We start from the raw sequence: 16134 nt of genomic DNA on the forward strand, positions 1-16134 counted from the left end.
GTCATGGCACAGCTGTCGATTTTCTCTAGCTTTCAAGACACTCCTTCCATCGCTGATGGCTTACGTCTGTTTTTGGGTGAAGCTCTAACCCAGAGGATATTTCTCTTTGCATTTCTTGATGCTCATGTGACCTGATGCCCTTTTTGGATCATTGCTGGAGTCTGTGTGATAGAGCTGGGCTTGTCTGTATTAATTGTCGTGGTGCCATCTTTACCTGAAGTCTCTGAGAACATTCGTCTTTCATGATTAACTAGAACAGGAGGAGCAATAACTAGTATTTCGGGTGCTAGTCATGAGAAATTCTCCATGACCTGAAGCCCAAGGCAGCAGCCAGAATTAAGTGAAGCTTTTAGGGGAATAAAAACTAACCTCTGTTTTTGTTTCTACCATTTTCTTTTCATCTTCCAAGTCATCTCTATTTTCTCTTTTCATGTTTTAGTGTTTGACTTTGAAATCTGGGGAGCTGCCAAAGGGTTCAAAGATAGTTCCCCATTAAGAGATAAAGCTAAAACAATTTCCATCATCTGGAGGGAGTTTTTGTGTTTCTCCCCTCCTCCTTCCCTTTGGAAAGATTTGGTAAGGGTATGTATTAGAAGTATGTTTTTAAAAAGTTTTTAGTACTTATATAGAAAAAAATTTGCTCATAGTTTTTGTTTCTTCCTTTTCCCCTTTGAAAGATTGTTAGAGCATGTATTGGAAATACTTTTTAAAAACGTTTTTTCCACTTAAATGGAAAAAGAAAAAAAATACTAATGCTTTTGATTTCTTACCTGATCATTGTTTCCCACTGCCTCTTTGACAGATTTGGTTAGAATGTGTATTGGAAATATTTTTCTTAAATTTTTGAATACTTCAATGGGAAAAAACAGAAGATATTTTACTAATGTTTTTGATTTCTTGCTCAATAATTGTTTCCCCTGTCACTTAAGATTTGGTTAGAATGTGCATCATAAATATTTTTCTTAAACCTTTCAAACACTTAAATAAACATTTTTTGTACTAATACCTTTTAATTTTTTTCTATTAATTGCTTCCTCATTTCATGCTTCATTTTTTTGTGTGGGGATCGAACTCGAGATTTCACTGGTATGGAGAACCAATTCCCAGTGAAGAAATTCCTTCTCTTTGAATTTCTTAATCATAGAGAATTTCCTGGGGGCACCAAGAGGGGAAGCGACTTGCTCACTGTCACATGACTCCTATGTGTCAGAAATGGCATTGGAAGCCAATTTTTCCTGACTCTGAAGCCAACTGGTGAGCATCAATTCCATAACAACCAAGTTGTTTTGCTTCCCTAAGGGGAAATTTTTTTTCTTTTGGAATTTCCAGAAAGACATCGAGAACGAATCTCAGCTCTCCCAGTTATTGCCAGTTACATAACCTCTCTGTCCTTCCAGGTAAAATGAAAGGGTTGGAGCGTCCTTGACTAAAGTCCCTTTCAACTCTCAGTGTAGCCTTGTTTGATCCTGTCCCCACTGTAGGTGCACCTAAGTGTTATTTGTCAAGTGGTGCTCTTTGTGTTTGTATAAAACTCAGTTGTAACTTGAATTTTAGAAAATCTATCAAATGAGGAAATCCAGTGAGCTGTCAAATCTCCAGCTTCTTCACCAGCAATTTTTTTCTAAAGGGGTGCAAAACCTTGTATCATATGATTCTCCAGAAAATGTAGAGAAGTTGCTGGTTGTCATCATTTACAGCTTAAATATCGGGCTTTAAGTTTCTTGGCAGACTTTCAAGTCCCCCTCAGGGGTTCTTTCTAACTTTTGTCAGCTCTTTTTTTTTTTTTTGAAAGCACCATAAATAATGTATGAGAAGATGTAGACTAGATGTTTCTTAGACTTGTTGGAGACAAAGGCCATATTTAAAGACTAAGGAAATAACTCTTAGTTTTCTTCCTTTTGATATGTATCATTTTTATATTTATACATACACATTCCATCAACACGCTTTCTTTTAAAATACCAAGATGATAAGATGTATTTAGGCATACTCGGCCTAATTTCTCAAGGTTTCATTTTTGTGACATAAGTGACTTCCTTGGAATGAAGGACCTCAGAGGGTATTGAATAATCTGCTTGTTTGACGGAAACCTGGAAAGGTTTGTTAACTTCCCTCATGGGATGAGGGGAGATGAAGTGGCATGGCCAGAATTTAAACCTAAATCCTGACTCAGTTAATCCCTGGTTTGTTCCAGGGAATGAAGTGCACAGCACTTCCCAACTCTCAACATACACTGTGTAAACCAAATGTATATGTATACCTTAATTTGGGAAAGAAAAAATTCATGTCTGTGTTTATATAGATGCTTAGATCAGAATTCTGAAGTTCTATCATGGGAGTATAAAGCACCAAGAGCCTGTGCCCAGACATTCTCATTTTGAAAAGTTTCTATGCCCATTCTACAGACATTGGAAACTATTTGTAGTCATTCAATTGAGTTTTAGAATTGTATTTTAATCATCTTCAATACAATATAATTTAGTCGTACTGCCAAAGAAATTCTGACTATTATTACCTGTGTGCAATTTAATTCTTATAAATTATAATGTGAAAAAATATCTTCACCCACAGTAACAAAAGAGATGATTACAAAAAGATTTTAAAACAAATGAGTTAATAGCTTTCCTCACCTTAGTCTCAGCAGTATTTTCACTCCCCTCCCCCTGCCATGCTTCCTCAATAACGTAAGTTGATTTACTTGAAATGAGTTGAACAAGAACAGGAATAACTTGGATTAAAAGTGAAAAAGCCCATTCTCTTTATCCTGTTATTTTCATTAGTGCATTTTAAAGTAGATGCTTATTATTTCATAACTCAGATATTGTCTCCCATAATAATTTGTGCTTTATGAAAAAATATTATTATTGATCAGTCTCTTTTCAGCATCATACAATATACACTCTTTGCACATGCCTAGCCAACTAGTCCCTAATGACTTAAATGACTTGTGTTTTAAAAGTTAATGTGAGTCATTTGAGACTGAGAATGTATTTTCTCAAGGAAGCAGTGTTGTAGGTGGGGTTAATAGCCTCATCATTATTAGCATTTTGTTTTTGTCAGGAAATATCGAGAGCCCGTCTCCTACTTTCTGCCTTGGCCTCAGCTTCTACTTTCCTCTCCCTGCACATCAGATAGTGGCAACAAGACTTTTCCTCTGTTTTAAGCCTGTTTTGGTGGTTCCTTTGGCAGGATCTCTGACTGAGTTGAACTGGACTTGGGAGGTGGTTTGTTCCAGGGAATGAAGAACTGTGTGTGTGTTGGGCTGGTATCACTACCAGGGATATGGCTTAGTCAGCTAAGTGGCTCAGTGGATAAAGTTGGACTTAGACTAAGGAAGACCTGAGTTCACATCCTGTCTTAGACGCTTACTAGGTGTTTGGCCCTGGATAGGTCAGTTAGCCTCTCTCTACCTCAGTTTCCTCGCTGTGAAATGGGGATAAAATACGAACCTCCCTCACAGTGTTTGTGGGAAGATTAAATGAGGTATGTAAAGTGCTTTATAAACCTTAAAGCATAAATAAATGCTTAGTATTAGTTTTTGTTCATATATCAGTCACTTCTTTGGTATATCCAGAGAAGCTAAAGGACAGGCAGATTGATCAAGAGGAATTGGGAGAGTATTAGATGGAAGAAGAGGAAAAAAGAAGGGTCAGACCTATTGCTCAGGGCAGAGAGATTAATGGCAGCTGATGGATAAGAGAAAGAAAACATCTGTTCACATGCTATTATGCTTCCATCTTCTCTGTCAGGAGCAATATCCTCCATACTAGGAAGGGCAATGCTGGCACTCAGAATGGTTGCCGACGATGGCAAGAGAGAACCTGGCCACTTGTTGGATAGAGGGCTGAACTGGAGTCAGGAAAACCTCAGTCAGTAGCCTTAGGCAAGTCCCTTAGCATTTGTCTGCCTCGGTTTCCTCACCTGTGCAATGGGGATAATAATAAAAACACTCCTTTTGTAGGGTCCTTGAGGGGATGAAATGAGATATTATTTGTTAAAGGTTTTGTAGTTAATGCATGCTTGTTGAATCAGTGAGTCAGAGAAATGTCTATAATCAGAGAAATATTTATTAAGCACCTCCTGTATGCCCGGCACCGTGCTAAGTACTTTACTAATAATCCCTCATTTTATTCTCACAACAGCCCTGGGAGTTAGATTATTATTGTATTATTTTGTATCAGTATCAAATTATATATTATGCTATGCTATATTATACTATGCTGTACTATAGTATACATTATACTGTACCATACCATTATCATATTATACTGTATTATACTATATTATACTATATAATTCTGTGTTATACTACACTATATTATACTATACTGTACTTTATGATACTGTACTGTATTATACTGTATTGTATTGTACCTCCATTGTACAGCTGAAAAAACTGAGGTAGGCACAGGGTGAGTGTTCTGCCCAGAGTCCCACAGGTAACAGATGTCTGAGGCCAGATTTGAACTCTGGCCCTCGTGTCTCCAGGTCAGAGCTCTGTCCACTGTAGCCACCAAGGTGCTTTGGCAGTAGCATCATCATCTGACTCCAAAGGTCTGCAGCGTGATGTGGCTGTCTAAAACATGAATGTGATCCCTGGATGCACTGAATTGGAGAATGGTGTCTAGAACAGTCAGTTGACATTGGAGGGGCCCAGGTCAGACTAACCCTGGAATACTGGATTTTGTTTTGGGTATCACTTTGCATTTCAGTTTAGCATTTACTAAGAGCCAATTATGGGCAAGGTACTGTACTCATATATATATATATAAGATATATTCAGAATAATAACCATCAAAGCTATCTGATACTGGCTAAGAGACAGAATGGTGGATCAGTGGAATAGATTAGGTGCACAAGACACAGTGGTAAATGACCATAGTAATCTAGTGTTTGATAAACCCAAAGACTCCAGCTTCTGGGATAGAAACTCACTATTTGACAAAAACTGCTGGGAAAACAGTATGACAAAGAAGGTTTGGATCAACATGCGCCATATACCAAAATAAGGTCAAAATGGGTCAAAATGATTTAGACATGAAGGGTGATAGCATAAGCAAATTAGGAAGAAATTACCTGTCAGATCTATGGAGGAGGGAAGAATTTATGAGCAAATGAGATAAAGAGCATTATGAAATGTAAACTGGATAATTTGATTATGTCAAATGAAAAAGATTTTGCACAAACATAACCAATATAATGAATATTAGAAGGAAATCAGAAAGCTGGGAAACAATTTTTACAGCAGACCTCTCTGATAAAGGCCTCAGTATTCAAATATATAGAGAACTGAATCAAATTTGTAAGAATACAAGTCATTCTCCAATTGATAGATGGTCAAAGGATATATGCAGGAAGTTTTCAGACAAAGAAATAATAGCTGTCTAGAGTTATATGAAAAAATGTTACAAATCATTATTGATTAGAGAAATTCAAATTAAAACAACTCTGAGATACCACCTCCTTCCTATCAGATTGAGTAATTGACAGAAAAGGAAAATGAACATTGGAGGGGATGTGAGAAAATTGGAAGATTAATGCATTGTTGGAGTTGTGAACTGATCCAGCCATTCTGGAAAGCAATGTGGAGCTGTGCTCAGAGGGCAAGCAAACTCTGCATACCCTTTGACTCAGCAATAGCGCTACTAGGTCTGTATCCCAAAGAAATTTTAAAAAGGGGAAGAGGGAGTAGAAAGGACCTGTATATATGAAAATATTTATAGCAGCTCTTTTTGTGGCAAAGAATTGGAGGGGATGGATTTCAATTGGAGAGTGGCTGAATGGTATATGAATGGAATATTATTGTGCTATAAGAAATGATGAGCAGGTAGATTTCAGGAAAACATGGAAAGACTTACATGAATTGATACAAAGTGAAATGAGCATTGTACACACCGTCATAGCAGTATTGTAAAAGGATCACCTATGGATGACTTAGCTATTCCCAGCAATAGAACGGTCTAAGACAATTCCAAAAGACTCGAGGAAAAATACTTTTCATATCCAGAGAAGAACTGATGCAACCTGAATGCAAATTGCAGCATATTATTTTCACTTTATTTGTGTGGATGTATTTTTCTTTGTGTCTGTTTCTTCTTTCACAATGTGACTAATATGGAAATATGTTTTACATGATTGCTTACATACGGCCTATTTCAAATTCCTTACCATCTTAGGGAGGGAGAGGGAAGGAAGGGAAGGAGAAAATGTGGAACTCAAAAAATTTTCAAATGAGTGTTAGAATTTATCTTTATATGCAATTAGAAAAATAAAATACTATGAAAATGATATGTGCAGACTAGAAGGGAAATAATCTCCCAAGTCAGTCACAGCAGGGGGGAGTGAAGGAGGACCAGATGTCTGGGAGTTCACTCATCCTTCGGCAGAGCCTTATTTGCCCACAAGTGGATTATAACTGGGACAGTGCCATCGCAACCACTCCCTGGCATCCCTCACTCTTTTCCACACCCAGGCTAGCTTTGCTAAAAGAAGCTTTGTCTTCAGAGCATTGGTTAATTGAGGTATGTGATTTTCACGTTTACAGAAGGACTGGGTGTTTTATTTATAAGACTGTTTCTCTGATGCCTGGAGGCTTCTTGTTCAGTCTTTAAGAAAAAAAAGCCCCGTATAGTCAGTCCACCTTATCATATGGAGAACATCTTTCCAGCGCCTGTAATTTTACCCATCTGCATTCTTTGAATACAGGCAGACATCCAAGTGGAACAGAATCGAAAACACTTCTATGAGTTGTCTCTCGAATATGTGTGCAAGCTTCAAGAAATCCAAGAAAGAAAAAAGTTTGAGTTTGTGGAACCGGTAAGCATATGTAAATATATGTATATATATATACATATATGCATGTATATTTACATTTTGGTAAATTAATTTTTATTGCTATCTTAATTTTACATTATCTACATTTTCCAGTATGGGTAGCTAGGTGGCATAGTGGATAGAGTGCTAAGCCTGGAGTCAGTCATCTTCCTAAATTCAAATCTGGCCTCAGATACGCACTAGCTGTGTGACCCTAGGCATGTCATTTAACTCTATTTGCCTCAGTTGTAAAATGTAAAATGAACTGGAGAAAGATGGCAAATCACTCCAGTATCTGTCAAGAAAACCCCAAATGGGGTCACAAAGAGGTGGACAGAATTGAAACAGCTGGACAAGAGCAAAAGAGAGAAATAATATCCCTCCTGTCCTCCTCCCCACTCCATTCTCCTCCTCTTCCCCCTTCCTTGCCTCCCCTCCCATTCTCTGTTTGAGTTTTGACATCACTATTCTAGGCAGCTCTCTCAAATTGTAAGCTGATGGAGCTTCCTTACCATGGAGTTCCCTGCACCAGTGACATCACAGGTTCTATTCCTATCACCATCCCTCCTCACGTGATAGTAACACTAGGATCCCAACTGTATAGCAGGAAGGGATCTTTGGGGACATTGATTCCAGCACCTTAATTTTTCAGATTAAGGAGAGTGAGACCCAGAGAAATTAAGTGAGCTGCCCCTGGGACATACAGGTAAAAGTGGCAGAGCCAGGCAGAGCCTCCTCCCTGATTCTCCCCACTGCACCATTTTGTGTCATTGAGAGATTGTCACATTGAGAAAAATCCTAATTGTTGATTATATGTTGACATTAGACTCTGGTCAGCGCAGGGACCAAAACTAATTTTGACCTTGTTTGTCCCATTGGGAGCAAATGTGTACGTCATTGATAGGAGCAACAAGGACGCTCCTATGTGCCAGGGTTGATCACCTTGAGCCAGGTGAAATCATTGGCTCTCAATCAGATCTGACTTTCCTTTGCTTCCCAAACATAGGCTTCCTTCAAGAGTCCTTGACTGATTTCAAATGGGGCAGATCACTGCCTGAATCTTACTGCCCTGCGTGCGCTTTGGACAGTGTTTCCAAAGTCAAGGTCCAATCAAATAAATGCCTAATATGCACTTGCTGTGTGCCAGGCATTGTGGCAAACCCTGGGCATACAGTTAATAATTTAAAAAAAGACAGTCCTTGCCCTCAAGAATCTTACAATGGAAAAAGAGATAGCATTTAAAAGGAGGCAGGAAAGGAGTGAGAGGAATACCGGGAAGTACCCTGGTGTGTTGTTATAAGTTGTTTTCAGTCCTCTCTGTGACCCCATTTAGGGTTTTCTTGGCAAAGATCCTGTGGTAGCTTGCCATTTTATTCTCCAACTCGTTCTACAGATGAGGAAACAGAGGCAAACAGATTAAAGTGACTTTCCCAGGGTCCCATAGTGTCTGAGGCTGGATTTGAACTCAGTCCTTCCTAGCTCTAGGTCCGTTTTGCCATCTAGCTGCCCTGGTGTGGCTGCATCTGTTTTTGTGGAGTTGAAACCAAGTGGGGCAGCAGGTGCAAAGTGGAACGGAAGGTAGGTAAGAGTTTTCATAGTGCCATTGGTCTACATTTGGAAGGGACCTTGCCAAGGTTAAGTGGCCTGCCTGACTTTCTGACAGGCAGTAAGCAAGCATCATAGGAAAGGTTTAAGCCCAGAGTATCTGACTCAAGAGTTTGTATTCTTTGGACTGTATTTGACTGGAGATGGAACTGGCTGAATTACCTTTCACAGGAGAGACCATGATCCATGGAAGGAACAGAAAAGAGTGTAGAGGAGAAGGGGAAGGTAGCAGCACTATTAGTGGAAGTAGCATTGAAGTACCTTGGAAATCTAGAGGGTTTAAGTCCTGGCTTTGCCACTAACTGATTTATGACATAGAAGGGGCAACTTGGTGGTGCCACAGCACGCAGAGTGCTAGGTCTGGTGTTGGAAAGATTCATCTTACCAAGTTCAAATCTGGCCTCAGACACTAGCTGTGTGACCCTGGCAAGTCACTTAGTCCTGTTTGCCTCAGCTTCCTCATCTGTAAAATGAACTGGAGAAGGAAATGGCAAACCACTCCAGTATCTTTGCCAAGAAAACCCTAAATGGGGTCATGAAGAGTTGGACATGACTGAAATGACTGAACAATAACTGAAATTTATGACTTTGAGCAAGTAATTTAAACTCCTGGGGCCTCAGTTTCTTTATCTGTAAAATTATAGTATTGGGTCATCGAATTTATAGAGCTCCTTTCACATTTAAGGTCTGTGATCTCTTCTAGCCCCCTCATTTTACAAATGAAGGCATTGAGGTTCAAGACAGGTGATGGCTTCTTCAAGGTCTAGGACTAGATTTCAGATTTTCTGACCTTCTGTGACTCTCTGTCCTTTTTATCATTGACTTAGCATTCTGAAGATTTGACAAGTCCAATAGAAGTTAGAGGTATGAATAGTTCATAGCCTTAAAACAACTTTTCCAGGCAGTTTCCATAGGTATTATCCCAGTTTTTTAGGTGAGGGAAATGTTATTATATTCAAAGATGATGAATGACTTGCTAGTTAGCTTCATATGGTTGGTAAATGTTGGAGGCAGGGTTAGTATTCAGGTATTCCTAACTCTTCAAGAACCCCATCTGAGACTATCCTTTGGACAATAAGGAGTTTTTAGGTCTGGTCCAATTATTTTCAGCTAGAGGTAGCTTGGCCCAATGTCTAGAGAGCAGACCTCAATGCTAGGAGGACATGAATTTCAGTCCCGCTCAGAATCCAGTGGATGTGACCCTAAGCATATCCTTTAAGCCATTTCCATGCCCTCTAAGGCTATAAGTTGCAGACAAGGTACAGAGCTATGGTGGTAGAGAGTTACTTTAACAGGGAGATCTCTGCCAATAAAACCTCAGGATAAGTCCCCATTCCTTTTTTGAAAAAAATAAAATAATGGGTCAGTTGGGGATGGTAGAAGGAAACAAAAGGATTTGAGAGAGGAAATCTGATTCTTCTATGCAATGTCTTTATTTCTTGATAACTTTAAAAAATATAGGTTTGTTTTTGTTTTTTTTTTTACTATTTCTTTCCCCTCACTCCCTTTGAACTCTGTCTTCAACTCTAATCAGAAGAACTCAAAACATGATCACATCTGGCAGGGTATGTGGCATTCTGTAACTGTATTCCCCCTCTTCTCAGGTGGCTTGTTTTATCATTAATTTTAGCATTAGCATTGTTTTCCTGCATGTCCTTGGATGTATCTTCTTTAGTAAAAAGCCAATTTTACTAAAATTCCCAAATTGTGTGGGTTTCCTTCCTGTGCTAATGAAGCCTGGTTTTTTTTTTTTGGGGTGTGTGTGTGTGTGTGTGTGTGTGTGTGTGTGTGTGTGTGTGTGTGTGTGTGTGTGTGTGTTTGCCACAGATGCTGTCATTCTTCCAAGGAATGTTCACCTTCTATCATCAGGGCCATGAACTTGCTAAAGACTTCAACCACTACAAGATGGAGCTTCAGATCAACATTCAGAATGTAAGCCTTATCCATTAAATAGATGCTTGGAATTTTCACTAATAAGACATGCATGGCTTCTTAAAAATGTGTATTTGTGCCATTTTATTGTATAAATATGAATGTAATGTCAACGCACTGGCCTAGACTATTTCTAAGTACTATGTGGAAATTTTGAGGACACACTGCCATCTTCTGGGTAGTCCGTGGTATAACATAAAGCTGTTGTATAGTAGCTGAGGGTTAAGCAAACTCTGACACCTAGTGGTGTCCAGTAATATTCCTAGGAATACTTTGAACTTTAAATGGTTGCCCTGGTTTTATATTTAGTGTTATGAAAAAAATTGCCTGTTAGTTGGCCCATTTATTTGGAGATCATTAAAATATATTGAGCTACTTCCCAGTCTCTTTAGACTATCTGTCTATCCCAAGTACAGTCTTTTTATTCAATTTTCAATTCAAATTAATGAGATGCTGGGGATGGAAATGTAAATAATGAAGCAGTCCTTATTCCTAAGGAGACAACAGGTACAGACATAAGTATATGCAGATTAATTGTGAAGAGTGTGAATACTTGTAAATAGTTGTAAGGACAGTAAAATACAAAGTAGTTAATTTTAAAGTAGAGAGGGAGGATGCACTCTAGTAAGTGAGGGGATTAGGAGAAGCTTCATGTAAAAAGCAGTATGTGGGCTGCATCTTTTTAAAAAATAATTTATTTATTTCAACATCTACTTCCATAAGTTTTAAATTGGCCTCCCTCCCCTTCTCCATCCCCAAGGTTGCATCCAATCTGATATAGGCTCTACGTATACATTCTTATTAAACATATTTTCACATTAGTCATGTTATGTATTAGAATTAGAATGAGTGGGAGGAGCCATGAGAAAGGAAAAACAAAAAAAGAGCAAATAGCCTGCTTAGATCTGCATTCAGACTCTCTGGATATGGATGGCATTTCTCATTACGAGTTGCTTTAGGTCATTTCATTGCTAAGAAGAGCTAAGTCATTGTACAACATGGCTCTTACTATGCACAATGTTCTACCCATTCTGCTCCAGTCACTCAGCATCAGTTCATTAAAGTCTTTTCAGGATTTTCTGAAGTTTTCCTGTTCATCATTTCTAATAGCACAATAGTATTCCATCACATTCATATACATGACTTATTGAGCCATTCCCCAACAGATAGGCATTCCCTTAATTTCTAGGTCTTGGCCACCACCAGAAGAGCTGCTATAACTATTTTTTTATATGTGGGTCCTTTCCCCATTTTTATGATCTCTTTGGGATACAGCTATGGGCTGTATCTAAACAAAAGAGAGGTACTCTGTAAGGTGGAGGTAAGGAAAAATAGGCATTGTAAAAGGAGATTTTACATGAGGGACAGAGGGAAGTTCGGTTTGGTTGGCTTGGAGTAATGTCCAGCAAGGCTGGAATGATGGTTTGAATATAGATTTGTTTTTTAGCTAATCCTAAGGCAATAGGAAAATTGATCAGGAGAGTAACGGAGTCAGATCTGCCCTTAAGGAACATGACCTTGGTAGCAGTGTGTAGGAAGGATGGGAACTGGGAGAGACTTAAGGCAGGGAACCCAGTTGGTAAGCTGTGTTCCAGAATTAAGGTGGTAGCTTTGTGGATACAGAGAAGGGTTTGGGTGCTAGAGATGTTATGAGAAAATAGAAAGTAGCGAGATTTGGCAACTGATTAGATGGATGGGGTGAGGGAAAGGGAGGTAATGCAAGGTCATGTCAAGAGCGTGGATATGGGAAACTGGAGGCATAATCATAACTTTGAAAACTTAAAAGAGGATTTGGGGAGAAAATAATGAGTTTAATTTTGGACTTTTGAGTTTAAACTGTCTAATATTTATAGTTTGAATGCCTAATGGGACTAGATATTCAAATTTGGGAGTCATCCATATCGAGATGAAAGTTAAGCCTGTGGGACCTGATGGAAGTTATTTCATGAGAGCATTGGATCAACGAGTAGGCATTTGAGCAGGGGAAGGTCACTTTCATTTTTTAAATTTAAGATGTAACTTCATATGAAATATGATCATAAAGGAATGTGACCTTTAAAAAATCCCCAGCAACACTGTAACTGAGATACTTCAGGGGAGTTATGATTTCATTGATGGTGGGTATCTCTTCTGGTCATGTACATCCTGACTCATTCATGCCTGTCTGTCTTGTGCAACTCTTACCCACGCACTCTTCTCTGAGTCCCTAAATGACCCCCTGAGGATCCATCTTACGCTGTAGTTAAACCAAGATGCTGAGTACCATTCTTGTTTGCTTTTGACTTAGGAAGCATTTATTTAGCACTTACTGTATCCTGGTACTACTAGCTGCTGGGTACAAAGAAAGGTAAACAAGGTGGCCAACTCATCTTCTTTCTTCAATTTAAATCTTACCTTTGATACCTGTTAGATGTGTGAACTGAGGACAAGTCATTTAATCCCCTCTAAAATGGGTCTGAGAATAAATACCTTTATGATGTAGTGGATCATGTCAGCTTTTTAGTTAGGAAGTCCCAGGTTCAAACCCTCATCCTGACCTGTTAACTGTGTATCTCTGGGCAAGACATTTAATTTCTTTATGCTCCCAGGCAGCTTTCAAAGACTATTGGTTGGAGAGTTCAACTGATAACGTAAAACCCCACCCCCCTGGAGCCCCTACGAACCTCCCTCATAGAGTTTTTATGAGGATCGGTGAAGAGATATAAAATACTTTCAAACTTTAAGATATTTGAGGTGATGTTATTGTAATTCCTAGAACATAATTTGCAGCCTACGTAATTATGGACTTTTCCCTTTAAGATACGTTGGCATGGCAGGGAAAACTGTGCTGTGTCATGGACTCTAGGCCACGGTTGTATCCATCCAGAGTGATATGGAACTTCTCAGGCGGTGAAGTGGTAGATAGACAGGGAGATGTGTCAGGAGAATCTCAGTTCAAATCCTGCTTTAGATACTAGCTGTGTGACTCTGAGCAAGTCGCTTGACCTCTCTCAGCCTTGGTTTCCTCATCCGTCAAAGGAGTGTGTTAGACTCAGTGGCATCTAAGTTCCCTTCCAGCTTCTCTCACTTGTAGGCCAGCTACTGATTTTTGTATAATCTAGCAAGGTGATTAAATTTCAGCGTGTGACAGATGCATGGTTTATGTCATCCTCCATTTTCAAAGCTGTTGAAAGGCATTGCAGAGGAATTAGTAACTAGACAGTTGCTCGGTGGTAGTAAATCTGGTGTTTTTTGAGCTTCCGTTGCAATATTGCTTGGGTGTGGGCTGCTAGTTATGTAAGGTGGGTTAAGGTGAGTAGTGAAGTTGAGGAAAGGAGAGGAGGGTAAGAAATTGGAAGGTCCTGGGGTTGGAGAAACAAAGAGGGAAATGGGTTGAAAAATGGAGAGAGGTCAGGAGGGAAAGATTGGGGAGAGAAAGGAAGAAGAATAAGAAAGGGAGGGTGGTGCTGCATTCTGGCCTTCTTTGTGACCAGAGGAACTTAGTCCTTTTTTTTTTTTTTTTAAAGTTAGGAATTGATTTAAAATCCCCTTACATAGGTTGTTCATTTGTTTTATAATAGGCCTTTACAAATTAGTTTCCTTTCCAATATTGCTTTTATCAGGCCTATAGAAATGTACCATTCCTGTGATAAGCTTCCTGTGACAGTCTACTGTGGGAGGAGGGAGGGGAAAATGCATAGTAGTAATTTTTCACTTGAAGTTTGTCACAGTTTTTTATCAGCGGTTCTTCCATGAATTAAATTTAACTCAACAAACCTTTGTTAAATGACTGATGTACAATGCATTAGGCTTCCTGCTAAGGATACAGAGATTAAAAAACAGCCAAGTCCCTGCCCTCAAGGAATCTCAAATTTATGAAGGAAAACCGTTTGATCCAACAAGCATTGTGAAGTGCCTGTGATGTACTGAGGAGAATACAAAAAGAATTCCTGCCTTTAAAGATATTAGAGCTGTAGAACCAGGACCCACCGAGACTCTGAACTTGTAGCAGATTGGTCGGATCTAGAAGTATGACCCAAGAAGAGACCTTGTCTTTCTCTTGACTAATTTTGTCCCAACCCTGGAGTTTATTTAAAGGGGAATGTTTAAAATACACACAAGCTATCCCTCAATTTGTCGCTTCCTCAGATCTAAAGAACAGGGAAAGGCCCTATGTGGGAGTTACTTGTTAAACTGAGTCTTAGTATGGGGATCGCTGGCTTCCAAGGGGCAGAGAGGTAAGGAGTGAGGGATTCTGTAGGTATGGGAATGGGGACGGGGACAGTGATACAGATGAATGGGGGCACTGAGGCAAGAGATGAAATATAATATATTAGAAATAGCAAAGAAGTCAGTTTTCTGAAACAAGGAATTTGTGAGGTGTTAGTATGGTAGAGTTAGTCAGGAAAGATGGGTTAAAGCCAGATTGTGAAGGGCTTTCAATGCCAAAGTGAGGCTAGTGTTTGTTGCTAGGACTTACTAGAGCTTCTTGAGTAGTTCGGACCGACTTGTATCTTATGTTGACAGCTGTGTGGAGGATAGAATGAGAGATTAATACAAATAAATAAAATCTGAGGTAGCATGTGATAAGTGCAGAGGAGAGGTCTTGGCATGGCCAGCCTTGTAAGAAATTTGAGGAGGTAAGGGAATCACTGAGTTTTGGAGATTATGGAAGACAGACATACAGAGTAAGAGACAGACAGAGAATATATATGTCTGTATATACATATACATAATATATGCTGTGTACACACACACACACACACACACACACACACACACTTCAGTTAAGTCTTAAACGATGAGAAACATTTCTGAAGGTGGTGCTGAGGACATAGGATGTGGGGATAATAGCCTGTAATAATTCATAGAGGTCGGAAGTGATAGGACAAGAACTCAAAGTCTAGCTTAGGAGCCACATTGGGGAAGGGGGTATTAATAAGGTTCTTATAATTTCCTGCCAGACTTCAGAGGTAATTCTTTTATCCTATAGGCAATACTTTTATCCTATCCTATAGGCAGAGAGGTACCATTGAAAATCAGGGTTGACATGACATATTTAAGCTTGTTTAAATAAGAGGACTGTTTTTTTTAGCTGTGAAAAGGATTGGATAGTAAAGAGACTTGAGGTAGGATAGATGGGTTGGGAAACTATTATAATGGTCTGGTTGAGAAGTAGTGTGGGTCTGGGCTAGGAATGAGACCAATGAATGGGTAAGAGGGAGTGGAGGTGAGAGGTAATATAGGATCCACCTGCCCTGACAATCAGTTCAAATGTGGAAAGTGATAGAGGAGAGAGATTCAAAAATAATTGATTGCCTTGGGATAGTGCTATTAACAGAAATAGAGAAGTTTTGAGGAATGGATCCATTTAAAGAATAAGATAATGAACCCAATTTTGAACGTACTATGTTTGAAGTATTGTCAGGATGTCTAGGTGGACATGTCCCTCAGGCAATTGAAAATGTGTTACTAGCACTGAAAAGATAACTTGTGACTGGATACATAGATTGGTTAATCCTCTGCATAAAGGTAATGAATGAAACTATGGGAATACATGAACTTGTCAGAAGAGAGTGTATAGAGAAGGAAAGGGATGAAGGCTGAGGACCATACTTTGGGGGATATTTTCATGTGGATAGATAAAGGAGGGAGATGAGCCCATGGAGAAAAATGAGAAAAAGTGGTCAGTCCTCTCTTCTTGTAAGAGGATAAGAAGGATGTGGTATCATGGAAACCAATTTACATTTTTCTCTGGTTCTTTGCTTATAGCTGTTTTAGCAACTTTGTTTTCTTTTGAGTTTG

The 16134-nt window shown here is 39.1% G+C and overlaps 1 protein-coding gene across 3 annotated transcripts in view; it reads left to right on the forward strand.

The window, feature by feature from the left end:
* ARHGAP10 (Rho GTPase activating protein 10) overlaps positions 1–16134 on the forward strand; it is a 364988-nt gene that overhangs the window by 155587 nt on the left and 193267 nt on the right. For 2 of the 3 annotated variants that reach the window (XM_072621216.1, XM_072621217.1), the window contains exons 6-7: positions 6706–6816; positions 10246–10350. In XM_072621216.1, the coding sequence (XP_072477317.1) occupies positions 6706–6816; positions 10246–10350 (216 nt within the window). Of the gene's footprint in view, positions 1–6297; positions 6522–6705; positions 6817–10245; positions 10351–16134 lie in introns of those variants that run through there. The other variant, XM_072621218.1, reaches the window with a different exon arrangement.

Source organism: Notamacropus eugenii, chromosome 6 (genome assembly GCF_028372415.1).
Source record: "Notamacropus eugenii isolate mMacEug1 chromosome 6, mMacEug1.pri_v2, whole genome shotgun sequence".
NCBI lineage: Eukaryota > Metazoa > Chordata > Mammalia > Diprotodontia > Macropodidae > Notamacropus > Notamacropus eugenii.